Here is a 21,344-nt window from a genome sequence, read left to right on the forward strand (position 1 = left end):
TCCAACTCTCTCACCCTCAAACTGAATTTGGAATTCAACCATATTATGGTCACTCATTCCAAGGGGATCCTTTACTAGGACATTTTTTATTAATCCTGTCTCATTACACAGGACCAGATCTAAGATTGCCTGCCCCCTGGTTGGTTCAGTTACATACTGCTCAAGGAACCCATCCCTAATACACTCTATGAACTCGTCCTCAATGCTGCCATGCCCAATTTGATTAGTCCAGTCAATATGAAAGTTAAAATCCCCCATGATTATAGCTGTTCCCTTATTACAAGCCCCAACTATTTCCTGATTTATACTCCGACCAACAGAGTTGCAACTGTTAGGAGGCCTAGAGACTACGCCCACTAGTGACTTTTTCCCCCTTATTATTCCTTATCTCCACCCAAACTGTTTCACTGTCCTGATCCTTTGACCCAATATCATTTCTGACTATTGCAGTGATTCCATCCTTGATTAACATAGCAACCCCACCTCCCTTTCCTTCCTGTCTGTCCTTCCTAATTGTCAAATACCCTTGTATGTTTAGTTCCCAGTCATGATTATCTTGCAGCAATGTTTCCGTAATGGCCACCAGGTCATACCCATGTGTAGTTATTTGCACCGTCAACTCGTCAATTTTGTTACGAATGCTGCGTGCATTCAGATAAAGAACTTTCAAATATGTTTTCTGACAATTTATTCCTGCTTTTACCCCTTTTACTACTTTACCTTTATCATTATACATTCTGTCCCTTCCGGACATGCTCTGGTTTTTAATTCCCCCACTGCTACCTTGCACTATTGCCTTCTCCGCTGTCATTTTTATTTTTCGCTCTCTTAAAACCTCCCCCCCACTAATTAGTTTAAAGCCCTCTCTACAGCCCTAGTTATTCGATTCGCCAGGATTCTAGTCCCAGCACTGGCCAAGTGAAGTCCATCCCAACGGAACAGCTCTCTCCTGTCCCAGTACTGATGCCAGTGTCCCAGGAAGCAAAACCCATTTCTCCCACACCAGTCTTTGAGCCACGCATTTAACTCTCTAATTTTATTTACCCTAGCCAAATGTCACAGGTGTCAGCTTTCATAATTGGACACTTGGAGGAAGGGCCGAGGCCCAGGGAGCAGGACTCCACCATGCTCATAATAAGTGAAGTGAAACTGAGCTCAGTGTTTCAATCAGAGAACTGAGGGAGGCGCGGAGATACACGACTGGTCCTGGGAAAGAAAAAGAGTCAGTCGAGTTGGTTCAGTGGGTAGCACTCTCGCCTCCGAGTCACAAGGTCGTGGGCTTCAAGTCCCACTCCAGAGACTTGAGCACAAAATCCAGGCTGACAGTCCCAGTGCAGTGCTGAGGGAGCGCCGCACTGTCGGAGGGGCAGTGCTGAGGGAGCGCCGCACTGTCGGAGGGGCAGTGCTGAGGGAGCGCCGCACTGTCGGAGGGGCAGTGCTGAGGGAGCGCCGCACTGTCGGAGGGGCAGTGCTGAGGGAGCGCCGCACTGTCGGAGGGGCAGTGCTGAGGGAGCGCCGCACTGTCGGAGGGGCAGTGCTGAGGGAGCGCCGCACTGTCGGAGGGGCAGTGCTGAGGGAGCGCCGCACTGTCGGAGGGGCAGTGCTGAGGGAGCGCCGCACTGTCGGAGGGGCAGTGCTGAGGGAGCGCCGCACTGTCGGAGGGGCAGTGCTGAGGGAGCGCCGCACTGTCGGAGGGGCAGTGCTGAGGGAGCGCCGCACTGTCGGAGGGGCCGTCTTTCGGATGAGATGTTAAACCGAGGCCCCATCTGCCCTCTCAGGTGGATGTAAAAGATCCCAGGGCACTATTGGAACAGCAGGGGAGTTCTCCCCGGTGTCCTGGGCCAATATTTATCCCTCAACCAACATCACTAACAGATGCTAATAATTTTTCACTACTGCTTGTGGGATCTTGCATTACCATTACCAGTCGTGTTTGCCTAAAGAACAGTGACTGCACTGCAAAAGGAATCCTTTGGCTGTGAATCGCTCTGGGGCGCCCCAATGATGTGAAAAAGCTTCTTTCCCTTCTCTCCATGATCCAGAACAACTCCATTATCATTGTATCGCATGACTACCAGGGCCGTGATCTTTTATTGTCTAGCGATTCCTCAGTTCCTTCTTACTGAAGGGGACAAGTCTTGATGCAGGGGGTGGGGAGAAAAGAGTGTGTACGATGGGATATTTAGAGAAACATTTAGAGGACCATGGTGAAATAGGAAGGAAGAGAGGCCAGAGGTGAGAGGGACTTCCCCCTGGTCAAACATCACCCTTATCTTGTATCCTGTCCAAGAGTGATGGAATTCAAATCAGAAAAGGGATCAGCACCCAGGCCAGTCCGTCATATCCACACCCAACATACCTACACTGGCAATTCAAACCAGTCTGGTGGCATTAGTGACATTTCACAGTAGAAACAGACAGTGCACAGAAGGGCAGATGGTGGGTCTGCCCCACCGGCAGGACAAACCCACCAGGGGTGGCGGCACAAGGTATACAGTCGGGAGGGAGTGGCCCTGGGAGTCCTCAACATTGACTCGGGACCCCATGAAGTCTCATGGCTTCAGGTCAAGCACGGGCAAGGAAACCTCCTGCTGATTACCAGCTCCCGCCCTCCCTCAGCTGGTGAATCAGTACTCCTCCATGAAGGGCAGTAGTGGCATCAATCACCAGTGTCTCCAGCTGCCAGAGCTCTCAGAGAGCAGCTCATTCAAGAGCGTTTCATGTGAACCATCCCTCCTGTCCTCAATGTCAACAGTCCCACAATCCTCATCACCTGTAATTGCCTTCCTTCAGTCCAGCCTTATGGGTCTGGTCTTCACTTCAACTATAAACACCAACTCCAGACAATTCATCCAACAACTCAATTCCATCTGTATTGAATAGTGAACAGAAATAATTACAAAACACCCTTGAGCAAGCCTTTAGTGCTTGTCCTTTGTGTTTATTTACTTAGCCTAGCGCTCCGCAGCTTGGGAGGTGAAAGGCAGCTGAGCTTCCATTGATGGCCGTGGCGAGCAGCTTTGGGCCATGAGTGACCGGCTGCAGCATCTCAGTGTGGGCCAGGGCAGTCTGGCCCAGCTGGCTGTGTTGCACTAACAAGGCACCGGCAGAGCATGCGGCGGGGTAACAGGCATACTATCCTCCTGAGGGAGGACAGCGGGTATTTCTCACGGAGCCAAGATCACTCTCATGGGACTGTGCCTCAGCACTCCTGAGGCTCTGCGTGAGAAGATAGTGCTGAAGAGATATGATGCTCTGGCCCACAAAGATATAACAACAGGCATCTGAGCTCCCACGGCAGCGGTGTTGGCTGCCATGGAAGCTGTCAGGACAGCCAGCAGAGGCTGCATCACGGTGGGCGCTACTGGCGTGTTCATGGAGATGACCGCTTGGTTCACCTTGGACAGAATGACCTATCCTATGCGCAGGCTCGCTGGCAGGCTGCCCCATACACCTTGCATTTCCTAGTGTATGCCCATCAGCTGTCTTTGGTGAGCCAGCACTGGTGGCATCCTATTCCCCCTACCCTAGTTCTGCCAGTGATTCGGAGGTGTGCGCAGAGAGTAAAAGAGCAGTAATTTTACCTCGACAACTCTGGTGAAGTCATTGAACTTCTTGTGGAATTGCAGACATGTCCTGGAGTAAGCTCCTGGCATTGACCTTACTCTGCAACCTCTTCCTAGCAGCATTGTAGGCGTTGCCTGGAGGGCTTTCTGCTCCCTGGGAAGAACAGGATCTCCCTCCTCCTGTCCGCCGCCTTCACCGGGCCTCCAATGCGGCATCGGAGAACCTGGGTACCCTGTCTGGACCTCCTCCAGTTCTCCTCGGTTTAACGTCTTATCCGAAAGACGGCTCCTCCGACAGTGCAGCACTCCCTCAGTACTGCACTGGAGTGTCAGCCTAGATTTTTGTGCTCAAGTCCCTGGAGTGGGACTTGAACCCCCAACCTTCTGACTCAGAGGCGAGGGTGCTGCCCACTGAGCTCCAATGATCAGTGCTGGGACCACTGTTGTTCACGATTTAGACTTTGGAATCAAAACCATAACTTCTAAATTTGCGGATGACACCAAATTGGGGGGGAAAAGTCAATACTGAGGAGGACTGCAACAAATTAGAGGAGGACATTAATAAACTTGCAGAATAGGCATATAATTGGTAAATGAATTTCAACACAGATAAATGTGAGGTATTACATTTTGGTAAGAATAATAGGGAGGTCACGTATTACTTGGAAAATACAAATCTAAATGGGGTAGAGGAGCAAAGGGATCTCGGAGTACTAATACACAAATCACTGAAAGTAGCGACACAGGTTAACAAGGCCACAAAAAAGCAAACCAAGCACTAGGGTTTATTTCTAGAGGGATAGAATTGAAAAGTAGCATAACTTCACAAAACTTGTATCGAACCTTGGTTAGATCACACCTGGAGCACTGTGAACAGTTCTGGTCGCCATATTATAAAAAGGATATAGAGGCACTGGAGAGGGCAGAGAGAAGATTTACTAGAATTATACAAGAAATGCGAGGGTCTACATATCAGGAAAGGATGAACAGGCTGGGTCTCTTTCTCTTGTAAAGAGAAGGCCGAGGGGTGACCTAATAGAGGTCTTTAAAATCATGAAAGGTTTTGATAGAGTGGATACAGAGAGAATGTTTCCACTTGTGGGGAAGAGCAAAACTGGAGCCCATCAATATAAGATAGTCACCAAGAAATCTAATAGGGAATTCAGAAGAAACTTCTTTACCCAGAGAGTGGTGAGAATGTGGAACTCGCTACCACAGGGAGTGGTTGAAGCGAATAGTATCGATGCATTTAAGGGGAGGCTAGACAAGCATGTGAGGGAGAAGGGAATAGAGGGTTATGCTGATAGATTTAGATGAGGAAAGACGGGAGGAGGCTCGAGTGGAGCATAAACGCCGGCATGGACTGGTTGGGCTGAATGGCCTGTTTCTGTGCTGTATATCCGAAGTAATCCTGTGTAAGCACCACTTGGAAGAAGCACTGAGAGTAGCGAGGGCACAGAATGTACTCTGGGTGGGGGACTTCAATGTCCATCACCAAGAGTGGCTCGGTAGTACCACTACTGACTGAACTGGCCGACTCCTGAAGGACATAGCTGCCAGTCTGGGCCTGCGACAGGTGGTGAGAGAACCAACACGAGGGGAAAAACCTACTTGACCTCGTCCTCACCAATCTACCTGTCGCAGATGCATCTGTCCATGACAGTATTAGTAGCAGTGACCACCGCACAGTCATTGTGGAGACAAAGTCCCGTCTTCACACTGAGGACACTCTTCTTGTTGTGTGGCACTACCACCGTGCTAAAATGGGATAGATTCAGAACAGATCTAGCAGCTCAAAACTGGGCATCCATGAGGCGCTGTGGGCCATCAGCAGCAGCAGAATTGTATTCCACCACAATCTGTAACCTCAAGGCCCGGCATATCCCTCACTCTACCATTACCAGCAAGCCAGGGGACCAACCCTGGTTCAATGAGGAGTGCAGAAGAGCATGCCAGGAGCAGCACCAGGCGTACCTAAAAATGCGGTGCCCACCTGGGGAAGCTGCAACACAGGACTACATGCATGCTAAACAGTGGAAGCAGCATGCTATAGACAGAGCTAAGCGATCCCACAATCAACAGATCAGATCAAAGCTCTGCAGTCCTACCACATCCAGTAGTGAATGGTGGTGGACCATTAAACAACTAACGGGAGGAGGAGGCTCCATAAATATCCCCATCCTCAATGATGGTGGAGCCCAGCAAGTGAGTGCAAAAGACAAGGCTGAAGCGTTTGCAACCACCTTCAGCCAGAAGTGCCGAGTGGATCCATATTGGCCTCCTCCCAAGGTCCCCATCATCACAGAAGCCAGTCTTCTGCCAATTCAATTTGCTGCACAGGATATCAAGAAACGGCTGAGCGCACTGGATACAGCAAAGGCTGTGGGCCCCGACAACATCCCGGCTGTCGTGCTGAAGACTTGTGCTCCAGAACTAGCCGCGCCTCTAGCCAAGCTGTTCTAGTACAGCTATAACTGGCATCTATCCGACAATGTGGAAAACTGCCCAGGTATGTCCTGCCCACAATAAGCAGGACAAATCCAATCCGGTCAATTACCGCCCCATCAGTCTACTCTCAATCATCAGCAAAGTGATGGAAGGTGTCGTCAACAGTGCTATCAAGCAGCACTTACCAATAACCTGCTCACTGATACCCAGTTTGGGTTCCGCCAAGACCACTCGGCTCCCGACCGCATTACAGCTTTGGTCCAAACATGAACAAAGGAGCTGAATTCCAGAGGTGAGGTGAGAGTGACTGCCCTTGACATCAAGGCAGCATTTGACCGAGTGAGGCATCAAGGAGCCCTAGTAAAACTGAAGCCAATGGGAATCGGGGAAAACACTTATTGTGCAATGTGAAAGGGTTAATTAATAACCCTGTAGTAAAGGGGCCTTTAGGGAAGAGTGACCATAATATGTTAGAATTTTATATCGAGTTTGCAAGTGATTTAGTTAAATCCGAAACTAGGGTCTTAAATCTAAACAAAGCAAACTACATAGGTATGAGGGGAGAGTTGGCTAAGGCAGATTGGGAAATTACATTAAAAGGTACGACGGTAGAAAAGCAATGGCTAGCATTTAAAGAATTAATATATCATTTACAACAAATATACATTCCTTTAAAAGGCACAAAAAACCCGACAGGAAAAGTTGTCCAACCGTGGCTAACAATAGAAGTTAAAGATAATGGCCCAGAAATTCGGCTCTCTCCGGGTGAGTACGCACGGGGTACTCACCCATAGGCCGAATGGAATTGCCGGTTTCCTACATGCGCGGGAAACTGGCACTTCCGATCCTCTGAACGAAGAGGTTCAGAGGTCAAACGCACGCGCAGGGGAGGCTGTGCGTGCGCTTTGAACTTATTATTATTTTTTATTTTTTTTTATACAGGTTTTCCTGGGAGGGTAAGCCTGCAGGATTTACACATTTAAAAAGCAGGCGTAAGGCCTGCTTTTTGCAAGGTAAGTGGTCAATTAATTAAAATTAAAACATTTTTTCCACAGGTTTATTATTTTTAAATACTTTAAAGCAAGGTAAGTTTATTTTTAGCCCCGTTAGAATATAAAATTATTTTTTTCAAAAATTTAAATTATTGTTTAAAAGTTATTTAATGTAATTTATAGTTTATTTAAAAAGTGTGATTTGAAAAAAAAATTATTTGAAGGTTTACTGCTATTTTGGGCCCGTAGTATTTATAAGTTTTGACAGGTCTACCTGTCAATCTTATGAATGGGCTTTTCCCTCCTCCGATTGGCTGCCCATGGCTCACGTGATCCCAGGGGAACGCATCGCACTAACTACGCCCCTGGGACACGCAAGCACAGCGCGCCGGCAGCTGGGCCAGGCCCCGGAGCAGAATGCCACAGGGCCCTACAGCTCAACTGCCGGCGCGCAAGGTAAGTGCAGGTCGGGGGCTTACACCCGCGGGAAGCCCCCGACCCGAATTTCTGGGCCAGTATTAGATCAAAGGAAGAGGCTTATAATGTTGCCAAAAAGAGTAGTAAGCCTGAGGATTGGGAAGATTTTAGAATTCAGCAAAGGAGGACCAAGAAATTGATAAAGGGAAAATAGAATGAGAGTAAACTAGCAAGAGACATAAAAACAGACTGTAAAAGCTTCTATAGGTATGTAAAAAGGAAAAGATTAGCAAAAGTAAATGTGGGTCCCTTACAGGCTGAGATAGGAGAAATTATAATGGGGAATAAGAAAATGGCAGAGAAATTGAACAAATTCTGTGTGTCTGTCTTCACAGAAGAAAACGCAAAAAACTTCCCGGAAATAGCGGAGAACCAAAGCTCCAGCGAGAATGAGGAACTGAAAGAAATCAGTACTTTTTTTAATTTTTTTAAACTAATACTAGAGAAAATTATGGGACTGAAAGCTGATAAATCCCCTGGACCTGATGGCCTACATCCTTGGGTTTTGAAAGAGGTGGCTATAGAGATAGTGGATGCATTGGTTGTCATTTTCCAAAATTCCATAGATTCCAGAACGGTTCCTGTGGATTGGAAGGTAGCAAATGTAACCCCACTATTTAAGAAAGTGGGGAGAGAGAAAACGGGGAACTACAGACCAGTTAGCCTGACACCAGCAGTAGGGAAAATGTTAGAATCTATTATTAAGGACGTGGTAACAGGGCACTTAGAAAATAATAATAGGATTGGGCAGGGTCAACACGGATTTATGGAAGGGAAATCGTGTTTGACAAATCTGTTAGAGTTTTTTGAGGTTGTAACTAGCAAAATAGATAAGGGGGAACCAGTGGATGTGGTGTATTTAGATTTTCAGAAGGCATTCGATAAGGTGTCACACAAGAGGTTATTAAACAAAATTAGGGCTCATGAGATTGGGGGTAATATACTGGCATGGATTGAGGATTGGTTAATGGACAGAAAACAGAGAGTGGGAATAAACGGGTCATTTTCGGGTTGGCAGGCTGTAACTAGTGGGGTATCGCAAGGATCAGTGCTTGGGCCTCAGCTATTCATAATCTACATCAATGATTTGGATGAGCGGACCAAATGTAATATATCCAAGTTTGCTGATGATACAAAGCTAGGTGGTAATATAAGTTGTGAGGAGGATGCAAGGAGGCTTCAAGGGGATATAGACAGGCTAAGTGAGTGGGCAAGAACATGGCAAATGGAATATAATGTGGAGAAATGTGAAGTTATCCACTTTGGTAGGAAAAATAGAAAAGCAGAATGTTTTTTAAATGGAGAGAGATTGGGAAATGTTGGTGTTCAGAGGGACCTGGGTGTCCTTGTACACAAATCACTGAAAGTTAACATGCAGGTACAGCAAGCAATTAGGAAAGCAAATGGTATGTTGGCCTTTATTACAAGAGGATGTGAGTATAAGAGTAAAGACGTCTTACTGCAATTATATAGGGCCCTGGTGAGACCACACCTGGAGTATTGTGTACAGTTCTGGTCTCCTTATACAAGGAAGGATATACTTGCCATAGAGGGAGTGCAACGAAGGTTCACCAGACTGGTTCCTGGGATGGGGGGATTGTCCTATGAGGAGAGATTGAGTAGACTAGGCCTGAATTCTCTAGAGTTTAGAAGAATGAGAGGTGGTCTCATTGAAACATACAAAATTCTTACAGGGCTTGACAGGGTAGATGCTGGGAAGATGTTTCCCCTGGCTGGGGAGTCTAGAACCAGGGGGTCACAGTCTCAGAATAAGGGGTCGGCCATTTAGGACTGAGATGAGGAGAAATTTCTTCACTCAGAGGGTGGTGAATCTTTGGAATTCTCTACCCCAGAGGGCTGTGGAGGCTCAGTCATTGAGTATATTCAAGACAGAGATCGATAGATTTTTGAATATTAAGGGAATCAAGGGATATGGGGATAGTGCAGGAAAGTGGAGATGAAGTAGAAGATCAGCCTGATCTTATTGAATGGTGGAGCAGGCTTGAAGGGCCAAATGGCCTACTCCTGCTCCTATTTCTCATGTTTTTACAATCTTATGTTCTCCACTGGCTGGAGTCATACCTAGCACAAAGGAAGATGGTTGTGGTGATTGAAGGTCAATCACAGCCCCAGGACATTGCTGCAGGAGTTCCTCAGGGCAGTGTCCTAGGCCCCACCATCTTCAGCTGCTTCATCGATGACCTTCCCTCCATCATAAGGTCAGAACTGGGGATGTTTGCTGATGATTGCTCAGTGTTCAATTCCATTCACAACTCCTCAGATAATGAAGCAGTCCGTGCCCGCATGCAGCAAGACCTGGACGACATTCAGGCTTGGGCTGATAAGTGGCAAGTAATATTTGCGCCACACAAGTGCCGTGCAATGACTATCTCCAACAAGCGAGAGTCTAACCACCGCCCAATGACATTACCATTAGTGAATCCCCCACCATCAACATTCTGGGGGATCACCACTGACCAGAAACTTAATTGGACCAGCCACATATATACTGTTGCTACAAGAGCAGGTCAGAGGCTCACCTCCCAACTCCCCAAAGCCTTTCCACCATCTACAAGGCACAAGTCAGGAGTGTGATGGAATGCTCTCCACTTGCCTGGATGAGTGCAGCAACACTCGAAGCTCTACACCATCCAGGACATGGCAGCCTGCTTGATTGGCACCCCATCCACCTTAAACATTCAGTCGCTCCACCACCGGCGCACCGTGTCTGCAGTGTGTACCATCTACAAGATGCAATGCATCAACTAGCCAAGGCTTCTTCGGCAGCACTTCCCAAACCCGCAACCTCTTCCACCTAGGACAAGGGCAGCAGGCACATGGGAACACCGACACCTCCAAGTTCTCCTCCGAGTCACACACCATCCTGACATGGAAGTATATCGCCGTTCCTTCATCGTCGCTGGGTCAAAATCCTGGAACTCCCTCCCTGACAGCAGTGTGGGAGCACCTTCACCACACGGACTGCAGCGGTTCAGGAAGGCAGCTCACCACCACCTTCGAGGGCAATTAGGGATGGGCAATAAATGCTGGCCTTGCCAGCGACGCCCACATCCCAGGAATGAATAAACATAACTCAATCTTGACAGGCAGCCACTGGGAATGTTTCCTGCTCCCACTAGCTCAGGACAAGGTCAAATATTGCACTGATTTAATTCGCCTCCCACTGGCACACGGTGCCTTGGCTGCGTGGAGGGAACTGTGGGCTGGAGATTAGTCTCGGCCCGTTTCATGGCCCGATACGGTCAGCAGTGCGGGCCAGAAGCTGGAGGCCTGAAATTGGGCTCCAGACCTCACCAGCATAATCCCAGCAAGCTGTGGTGTCCAAAGGCACCCTGCCGCTGACCTCTGCACCCACTTGGGCCAGTTTCAGCATTGGTCAGGTGGGTCTGGGGTTGTGGCAGCAGCAGTGCTGTTCCCCCGGGAACTTAAAACGGAAGAGCTTATCCTATTGTTGACAGCCCTGAGTCCCTGAATCCCATCCCCAATCATGTCCCCCAGCCCCTCACCCCGAGTCCCGTCCCATCCCCTGACCCCCGCCTCATGTCTCTGACCCCCACGCCCCTGCCCGAATGGAACTTGGCTTCCACCTTATTGCAGTGCAATTCCCTTGGGATTTTACTCTCAAACCTTTGGTGCATAAACTCACACAGCAGCAGCAATATAATCAAACCTTACCCGTCCAGAACAACTGGGTCTGACTTCCCCCAACTGAAGGTCCCGTTCAGCACAGTGATAGAGTGTCCTGCAAAACACAAGAGCCTTTAGAGATGGGAAACCGGAGCGAGAGAGATGACGTCAGAGAGGAAGAGAGAGAATGAGCAAAAAGGGAAAGGGAGAGAGAAAAGCAGCAGGGAGGGGGAGAGAGAGAAACTGCAAGACTTTCATGCTGTAAAGAACACCGTCCTTATTATAAGTTGGGAGTAAATTCAATGCAGGGAAACAGGCTGGAGGATGGGGTGAGGGCAGGGTGTTTATAAGTTGCGAGAGGGTGAGGTGGGTTTTTATGGGGTGGGGCGGGATGTTTATACAATGGGAGGGGGCGAAGTGGGTTTTTATGGGGTGGGGTGGGGCGGGATGTTTATACAAAGGGAGGGGGGAGAGGTGGGTTTTTATGGGGTGGGGCGGGGTGTTTATAGGACGGAGGGGGCGAGGTGAGTTTTTATGGGGTGGGGGCAGGGTGTTTATAGGATGGAGGGAGCGAGGTGGGTTTTTATGGGGTGGGGGCAGGGTGTTTATAGGATGGAGGGGGCGAGGTGGGTTTTTATGGGGTGGGGCGGGATGTTTATACAATGGGAGGGGGCGAGGTGGGTTTTTATGGGGTGGGGCGGGGTGTTTATAGGATGGAGGGGGCGAGGTGGGTTTTTATGGGGTGGGGCGGGATGTTTATACAATGGGAGGGGGCGAGGTGGGTTTTTATGGGGTGGGGCGGGGTGTTTATAGGATGGAGGGGGCGAGGTGGGTTTTTATGGGGTGGGGCGGGATGTTTATACAATGGGAGGGGGCGAGGTGGGTTTTTATGGGGTGGGGCGGGATGTTTATACAATGGGAGGGGGCGAGGTGGGTTTTTATGGGGTGGGGCGGGATGTTTATAGGATGGGAAGCTACAGGAACCCCTACACCCTTCCCCCGAGCACAGAGGCCGGGTCTGGGTCTCGTGTAGGGTTGCAAAGGGGTGGAAAGTTTCCGGTAAATTTCCAGAAATTTTCCACGGGAAGTTTAGCTTGGGAATTTTGCCCAAAAAAGCACATGCTAGCATAATATTGTTTTTTTTGTATTTCTTTATTTTTTTTCCACAGGTCCTCTCTTAAAATTACTAACAGAGATGGAATCTTAATTATTAAGGAATTTCTTAATCAATATATGTTTATCTTCTTACTTGGCTTGTTTTAATAATTACAAGTTTTGTGTGTGACTGTGAACAAATGTGTCCTGATTGGTTGGATGAGTGGATGAGCGATTAGCTCCCTCTATTTGTAATATTTGCATATCGAATTGTGATTGGCCTGCAGGCATCTGTAAGACTGCTATAGTTTTTTTAAGATCCAGGTTAGGGGTCCTGAGGGAAGTCATTTTGTTTTCTGCTGATGTTGTGATGATGCAGTAAGTAAATCAGACTTTATACCAAATAAACCAGTTACTTGTTGAACTCTGTTGTCCTTCAATTTAAAATATACAAAATAATACACTATTGGTGATGTAGCGTCGTGTGTGTACAGGTCATGCTTCCATCACATGGAGCATCAGCAAAAATGTACTCACCCTGTTGCAATCGTGCTGATCGACCGCAGTTCGACACAGAGATGAATGCCCTTTATTTCTCTGCATAGAACAATGCCACGTTTACCGTCGGATGTGTGGAAGCATTTTACCCCAGGCATTAAAGATGGAAAGGCTGTGTACATGTGCAAACACTGTAGAAAGCCATATGTAAAGAATGCCACAAAGATGCGGCAGCATTTATCCAAATGCAACAACTTCACTCAAAGCTCACAGCAGTCAGCCCAGAGTTCCTCTGCTTCCATTCAAGAAGATACCGGTTCTCATTCAGCATCAGGCTCCTTATCATCAGCAACTCCTGGCCCACTTGGAAGGTTCTTTGATACAATGGATAACCATAGCCAGAAGAATGCAGATGAGTGCCTTGCTCGAGCTGTATATGCAACAGGCTCACCCCTCATGCTCACAGCCAATGTGTACTGGAAGAGATTTTTCAATGTTATTCGCCCTGCATACTGTCCTCTCACCAGACATGCTTTGTCTACTTATTTGCTGGAGGCTGAGTATAACAGAGTCCAAGGAAAGCTCAAAGAAACGATAGTGATGGCAGACTGTGTTGCAGTTATCTCAGATGGGTGGTCAAATGTACGAGGGGAGGGCATCATAAACTACGTCGTCTCCACTCCTCTCCCAGTGTTCTTCAAGAGCACAGACACGAAGGACAACAGACACACAGGCACATACATTGCTGATGAGCTGAAAGCGGTCATCAACGATCTTGGATCACAAAAGGTCTTTGCAGTAGTTACTGACAATGCTGCGAATATGAAGGCTGCTTGGGCTCAAGTGGAGGAGGCCTACCCTCATATTACGTCTATTGGGTGCGCAGCTCATGGGCTTAACCTGCTCCTCAAGGACATCATGGGTTTGAGAACCACGGAAGCACTGTACAAGAGAGCCAAGCAAGTTGTTAAGTATGTCAGGGGAAAACAGGAAGTTGCAGCAACCTACAACTCCAAGCAAATGACAAAGAACAAGAACACCACACTGAAGCTGCCCAACAACACTAGATGGGGTGGTGTTGTCATAATGTACAACAGCCTTCTGGAGGGTAAGGAGTCGCTGCAAGAAATGGCAATATCCTAGTCTGGGGATATGGAAACCACCATCAAGAAAATACTGCTGGATGATGTGTTTTGGGAGAGAGTGGTTAGCAGCCTTAAACTACTCTCACCAGTAGCATCTGCAATTGCTCAGATTGAAGGAGATGACGCTGTCTTGTCAGATGTTCTCAGGCTTTTTACTGATTTAAAAGAACAAATCAGCATTGCCCTACCCACATCCCTGCTGCTCAAAGCAGAGGAGAAGGCAATTGTTCAATTCATACAGACGCGTCAAGAATTTTGTGTCAAGCCGATTCATGCTGCAGCATACATGCTGGACCCAAAGCATGTTGGGAGACCAATACTTTCTGGAGAACAGATCGACAGCGCTTACAGTGTGATTTCTACCCTCTCACACCATCTCAATCTGGATGTGGGCAAAGTTCTGGGAAGTCTGGCAAAGTTCTCTACCAAGCAAGGTCTTTGGAATGGGGATGGGATATGGGAATCATGCAAGCATATCAGTGCACATACCTGGTGGAAGGGACTTTGTGCATCTGAGGCCCTGTCACCTATTGCATCGGTGATACTCCAAATCCCACCTTCATCAGCGGCCTCTGAACGAAACTGGTCACTTTTTGGGAATACGCATACAAAGGTGCGCAACAGGCTGACTAACAAGAGAGTGGAGAAACTGGTGGCTATCCGGGCGAACCTACAACTTATTGAGCCAGATACAGAAGTGTCCACCACACAGCTAGACACTGACACAGAGGAGGAAATGGACACGTCAGAGCCAGAGTCAGAGAATCAGGAGGAGCAATGAGGAGTAGAAGACTCATGAGTAGAAGACTCAAAGGGACAAAATAAGGACAAATTACAGGCTAAATAAGCGGACGCTCTTTTTATTTTATTTTAGATGGGTCTTTTTTGTGGGGGTTCAATAAAGTTCAAAATTATAACCTAAATAAAGTTTTGAAAGCCTGTTTTTATTTGTATGGAACAGTATGTCTATTTTGACGACAAAGATAATATAAGGGTCAGAGACAAAAACCATCAGTGTGCAAAAAAACTCAAAATTCCCATAAATTCCCCAAAATTCCCATGGAAAGTTTCCTCTTTTAAAAATTCCCAGAATTTTGCAACCCTACCTGTGCCACTCCCTCATCACCACCTCTTCCTCCTCCAGCAATGAAATTATAAAGAGGGGGATTCCCCATGGGGAAAACCTTTTCGCCACATCCCTTTCAATGTGGAAAAACTCCCCAAATTACAAGCTAGTTAACAGGGAGATTTCCAAATACAGCCTGGGGCCTCGAAAAGAAAGAGCAAAGTAAGCTTTGACAAAGGATCACGCCAAGTAAATCTACGAGCCGCTTATGGCACAATGAAGCACAGCCATTTATCTGGAAGGTGCCAGCACTGGCCTCCCTCAGCTGATGTTCCAAGTGCCCGGCTTATTGGGGCATTCCATAGGTCAATGGATCCTAGGATGGAATTGTTGAATTTCGGACGGACCCAGCTCCTGTAGGTGGAGCAGGAATACCTCAACCATGTGAATCCACAGCTAGTTCCTTCCGGCCGGGACCCTCATTGGTGTCCAGGGTGGGTTTGGAGTGATATCACTCCTGGTAGGTTCATCACCGAAGGCAGGGAAGGATTTTTGAGGTCTGGTGCAGTCTTTAAAGGGCTGCCGCCGGTTCAAGGGCAGGGTCACTATTCGGCAAGAATGTCTGAAGCAACAACCGCGAGGGTCTGGGCAGCTGGACTGGGTTCCCAGATTCTCAGACTTATCCCTGGAGGCTATTCAGGACCAGAGGAACAAGACTGTTAGCAGGAAGGTCCATGGGAGAGCAGTGCCTGGAGGGAGTTGGCGGGGCAGTCCAGGTAACCTCCACCACCCCAACAACTGCCACACAGGGCAGAGAGAAAGAGGTTCAATGACCTCACAAGGACAGCCAAGGCAAGTCAAGGATCTGGTGTCAATACAGACCCTCTGCCACTCACATCTCCTTTTTCTCATCCTTTTACCTCTCATACTCTTTCTCCCTCACTCAAGGAAACACTCGAGGACCATCTGAAATAACAGATGGTTGACTGTGGTTGAGTGGGTAGGAGCATGTAGAGAAAAGACGCTTTCTGTATTGCCTAACTTCTAGAGCTTCCAGTCTAGCCTTTTCCATGTCCTCATCCTGCTCCTCTTCATAGCACAAGAATGGAGGAATTCCCATTGGGAAACCCACATCGCCTGGGCAAAGCAGGACTCTGAGCAGGGCCGAGTGAAACTAGCAGAAGTCCTGACTGAATCTCTAAGGGCCTAAAGAGATCATTAGACAGCCAGTCATCAGTAACAGCACATAAACTGGCCTCCTGTCGTATCTGCCCCAGGGCGCTTCCTCCAGCCTCTGCCTCCAGTTATATAGTAGGGTCATTATTTGGGGTGGAGGTTGGGGAAAATAGATCAGAGGTGTCAGCCATGCTCCTTGTCCCCATTTATACGAGGTGGGTCAGGCTTAAGAACATAGAACATAATAAATAGGAGCAGGAGTAGGCCATTTAGCTCTGGTTTAATTTCCCTGCCAGTTCCTTATTCACCATTATAATTTCTCCTGTCTCAGCCTGTAAGGGACCCACATCTACTTTCGCTAATCTTTTCCTTTTTACATACCTATAGAAGCTTTGTGTCTGTTTTTAAGTCTCTCACTAGTTTACTCTCATTCTTTTTTCCCCTTTCTTTATCAATTTATTGGTCCTCCTTTGCTGAATTCTAAAATCCTCCCAATCCTCAGGCTTACTACTCTTTTGGGCAACATTATAAGCTTCTTCCTTTGATCTAATACTATCTTTAACCTCTTTTGTTAGCCATGGTTGGACCACGTTTCCTGTGGGGTTTTTGTGCCCTAAAGGAATGCATATTTGTTGTAAATTATGTATTAATTCTTTAAATGCAAGCCATTGCTTCTCTACTGTCAAACCTTTTAATGTATTTTTCCAATCTACCTTAACCAATTTGCCCCTCATACCTATGTAGTTTGCTTTGTTTAGATTTAAGACCCTAGTTTCGGACTTAACTAAATCACTTTCAAACTCAATATAAAATTCTAACATATTATGGTCACTCTTCCCTAAAGGCCCCTTTACTACAAGATTACTAATTAACCCTCTCATTGCACAATACTAGATCTAAAATAGCCTATCCCCAAGTTGGTTTCTCAACATACTGATCTAGAAAACTATCTTGTATACATTCCATGAATTCATTGTGGTAAACCACTGTTTGTATTCCTGTTTGTATTCCACTGTGTACATGCCTCGGCTGACTCCTCCCACAGGTCCTAGTATAAAGGTGACTGCTCCCCAGCCCTTGTATCCTGGACCGGTCGACCACTCGAGGCAGACCTCCATTCTGTTGTTAATAAAAGCCTTTGGTTACTCTTCTAACTCTCAGTCTTTTATGAGTAATTGATAGCGCATCATTCATCCTCCACACTATTACTGCAAATTTGGTTTGCCCAGTCTATATGTCGATTAAAGTCCCCCATGATTACTGTATTACTCTTGTTACATGTGCCTCTAACTTCCTGATTTATACTCTGCCCTACATTACAACTACTGTGGGGAGAAGGCAGGGACGGGGTACTGTACTGAATTTCGATGATCAGCCACGAGCTCATTAAATGGCGGAGTGGGCTTGAGGGGCTGAATGGCCTACTCCTGCTCCTATCTTCTATGTTTGGGGGCCTATAAACAACTCCCACCAATGTTTTCCGCCCTTTGCTGTTTGTTAGCTCCACCCAAACTGATTCTACTTCTTGAGTTTTGGAGCCAAGATCCTTTCTCTCTACTGTCTTTATCCCATCCTTTATCAGGGCTACCCCTCCTCCTTTTCCATTTTGCCGATCTCTTCAAGTTAAGTACCCTGGAATATTTAGTTCCCAACCTTGGCCACTTAGCAACCATGTCTTCGTTATGGCTATTCGATCAAACCTGTTAATTTCTATCTGCGCTATTAATTCATCTATTTTGTTGCGAATGCTTCGTGCATTCAGATATCGTGCCTTTAGCTTTGACTTATTTCTATTTTTCCTTTTGTCACCTTAATCACTGATACCTTATTACCTGTTACTCTCCCTGTCCCACTCTGCTTATTTTTACCCAAAACGCTGCTCTGCTCTGGAGCCTTGACTTTTCTCTCGCTGCTTTTAAATTTACTCTTTCCCGAATCCTCCCGCCCCCCCCTTCATTAGTTTAAAGCTCCGTCTACTGCCCTAGTTATTCGGTTCGCCAGGACACTGGTCCCAGCCCAGTTTAAGTGGAGCCCGTCCTAACGGAACAGCTTCCTCTTTCCCCAGTACTGGTGCCAGTGCCCATGAACTGAAACCCCTTCCTGCCACACTAATCTTTGAGCCACGCATTTAAACCTCTAATGTTTGTCCCAATGCCAATTTGCGTGTGGCTCAGGTAACAATCCAGAGATTATTACCTTTGAGGTTCTGCTTTTTAATTTGGATCCTAGCTCCTCAAACTCCCTCAGCAGAACCTCATTCCTAGTTCTACTTATGTTGTTGGTTCCTACGTGGACCACGACAACTGGATCCTCCCCCTCCCAGTCCAGCCACGAGGAGACATCTTTAACCCTGACACCGGGCAGGCAACACAACCTTCAGAACTCTCAGTTGCGCCTGCAGAGAACAGTATCTATCCCCCCTGATTATACTGTCCCCTACCACAACTACATTCCTTTTCACTCCCCCCACTTGAATGGCCTCCATGGTGCCATGATCAGCTTGCTCATCCACACAGGCAGCAAGAACCTCATACCTGTTGGATAAGGGCAAAGGCTGAGGCTCCTCCAGCACTGCACCTGGGGTCTCCTTACCTGCCTGAGTTGCAGTCACACCCTCCTGTCCCTGACCACTAACCAGACCTGTACCACTACCTAACCTAAGGGGTGTGACTGCCTCCTGGATCAAAGTGTCCAGGTAACTCTCCCCATCACTGATGGCAGATGCAGTATAATGTGGATAAATGCGAGGTTATCCACTTTGTTGGCAAAAACAGGAAAGCAGACTATCTGAATGGAAATACATTGGGAGAAGGGGAAGTGCAATGAGACCTGGGTGCCCTTGTGCACCAGTCGCTGAAGGTAAGCATGCAGGTGCAGCAGGCGGTTAAGAAGGCAAATGGTATGTTGGCCGTCATAGCGAGGATTCGAGTACAGGAGCAAGGATGTCTTGCTGCAGTTGTACAGGGTCTTGGTGAGACCACACCTTGAGTATTGTGTGCAGTTTTGGTCGCCTTATCTGAGAAAGGATGTTCTTGCCATGGAGGGAGTGCAGCAAAGATTCACCAGGCTGATACCTGGGATGGCAGGAATGACGTATGAAGAGAGATTGAGTCGATTAGGCTTATATTCACTTGAGTTTAGAAGAATGAGAGGGGATCTCATTGAAACTTATAACATTCTAACAGGACTAGACAGACTAGATGCAGGAAGGATGTTCCCGATGGCCGGGGAGTCCAGAACCAGGGGTCACAGTCTAAGGATAAGGGGTAAGCCATTTAGGACAGAGATGAGGAGGAATTTCTTCACCCAGAGAGTGGTGAACCTGTGGAATTCTCTACCACAAAGGGCAGTTGAGGCCAATTCATTAAATATATTCAAGAAGGAGTTGGATATATTTCTTAAGGCTAAAGGGATCAAGGGATATGGGGAGAAAGCAGGGACAGGGTACTGAATTTGGATGATCAGCCATGATCTCATTAAATGGTGGAGCGGGCTCGAGGGGCCGAAGGGCCTACTCCTGCTCCTATCTTCTATGTTTCTATGTCCTGCATTGTCTGCACTTCAGACTCCAGCTCAACAACTCTGAGCTGAAGTTCCTCAAGATGCAGGCACTTACTGCAAACGTGGTTGTCCGGGATCACAATGCTCTCCACAAACTCCCACATGCTGCAGTTGCGGCACCGCCTGCACTGCCATCCCCATATGACCTTGTTTTATTTAATTTAATTTAATTTGTAATTACTTAACTTAGTTTACAGTGTAGTTTCTTGACTACTTACTTGATCTAGCTTAAGTTAAGGATACTGAAATTAAACATCTACCTGGAACACAAAGCACTATAAGTAGTGTCGGCAAAAAGCAGCAACTCCTTCCCCCTCTTCTACGAATTCCTATTCTTTCCAAATTCCCAAATAAAACACTCGGTTCAAGTCCACGCTGCTTAATCCCGCTCTGTGCAGACCGCTTCCAGTGGGACAGATATTTTAAGGCGGATTTGAGGAGGCAGCCTATAGAAACCCATTTTACTACACTTATTGTTCCAAATGGGGCAGTAATTCAGAGAGAGGGAGAAATAAAGGGAGAGAGAGTGAGATGGAGAGAGAGAAATGGTTGGAGAGAGAGAGAGGAGAGAGAGAGAGAGAGAGATAAATAGAAGGAAAGAGAGTGAGAGGGAAAGTGAAAGAGAAATGGAAGGAAAGAAATACTGTAGGAGAACTTGGGATAAATAGAGGGAGAGAGAGGGAAGGAGGGAGGGAGGGAGATCACGAGAAACACAGTGCTCAAAGGACTGCAGTATGTAAAGACGGAGAGTTTAATGCAAACAGTCAGACGAGTTCAGACAGGACGCAGGATTACCTGTCCCAGTCTTCTGTCTCTCAACACTTGTGGGGTCCAGCTCATCATGACTAAGGAAGTTCTGTAATCGCTTCAGTGAAACAGTGGCCTGAAAAAGAAAGATTACAATGAATCCAAACCCCAATCAGAGCAGGCCTCATCAGAGAGTATATGGACAGGGGAGGTTTATATGTGTAATACCCACTGGAAATGTTATGTACGCTAAGTATGGTTATCAATCTTTAACTTAGACACTGTATTATCATTGTTATAAATCCCTGGGTTAAAGTTGCCCATGTGAAGGTACGGCAAGAACTTTTAAGGACACAATGTGACTAAGAGCAGACTTTCCATAATTCTGCACCAGTATCAACTGTTGCAGACAGTGAGGCTGCGCAGTCTCCAGGCAGAAACCCCAGGAGGAAGGGGTGGAGTCGGGTTTTTCGAGCGGGAAACGGGAGTGACTGGAAGAAAAGAGGGCAGGAGCTCTGAAAAGAGGGCTCAGGAGGCAAATGGCTGCCGCATCCCGTCCCGGGCTTCCAAACTCGGCCGCCGCCCTTCGTATTAGTAGCTCTGCATCCAGAACTCAAAGTGGGATTCAGTGATCGTGAAGCGAATTCAACGAAGGGGTTCGGAGTCGTAAGTCTTGCAGACATTATACATACCATGAGCTCCAACTTAAGCGCGCCAACGAAAGAGTGCACTCGAATTTGGACACAGGGACAGATTCTCCTTTGAATCCATGTAAATGGAGAATGTATGTTTATTATGTCTAGATTCATTCTAATGTATGCAAATGTCTAATTTAGTTCATTGACCTGTAATAATCTTATACTGTCTGACGTTAAAACTATAAAGTAAGATAATTAGAATTAAGCCATTGTAGTAGTGATCTCCT

At 47.2% G+C, this 21,344-nt stretch overlaps 1 protein-coding gene across 2 annotated transcripts in view; it reads right to left on the minus strand.

The window, feature by feature from the left end:
• abcc3 (ATP-binding cassette, sub-family C (CFTR/MRP), member 3) overlaps positions 1-21,344 on the minus strand; it is a 108,285-nt gene that overhangs the window by 49,751 nt on the left and 37,190 nt on the right. For both annotated transcript variants that reach the window (XM_085964017.1, XM_085964016.1), the window contains 2 exons: positions 20,468-20,555; positions 11,180-11,246 (listed from right to left, as the gene is read on the minus strand). In XM_085964017.1, the coding sequence (XP_085820143.1) occupies positions 11,180-11,246; positions 20,468-20,555 (155 nt within the window). The remainder of the gene's footprint in view (positions 1-11,179; positions 11,247-20,467; positions 20,556-21,344) is intronic.

Source organism: Somniosus microcephalus, chromosome 21 (genome assembly GCF_052327205.1).
Source record: "Somniosus microcephalus isolate GS21.2 chromosome 21, FLI_Smic_1.0, whole genome shotgun sequence".
Lineage (NCBI taxonomy): Eukaryota > Metazoa > Chordata > Chondrichthyes > Squaliformes > Somniosidae > Somniosus > Somniosus microcephalus.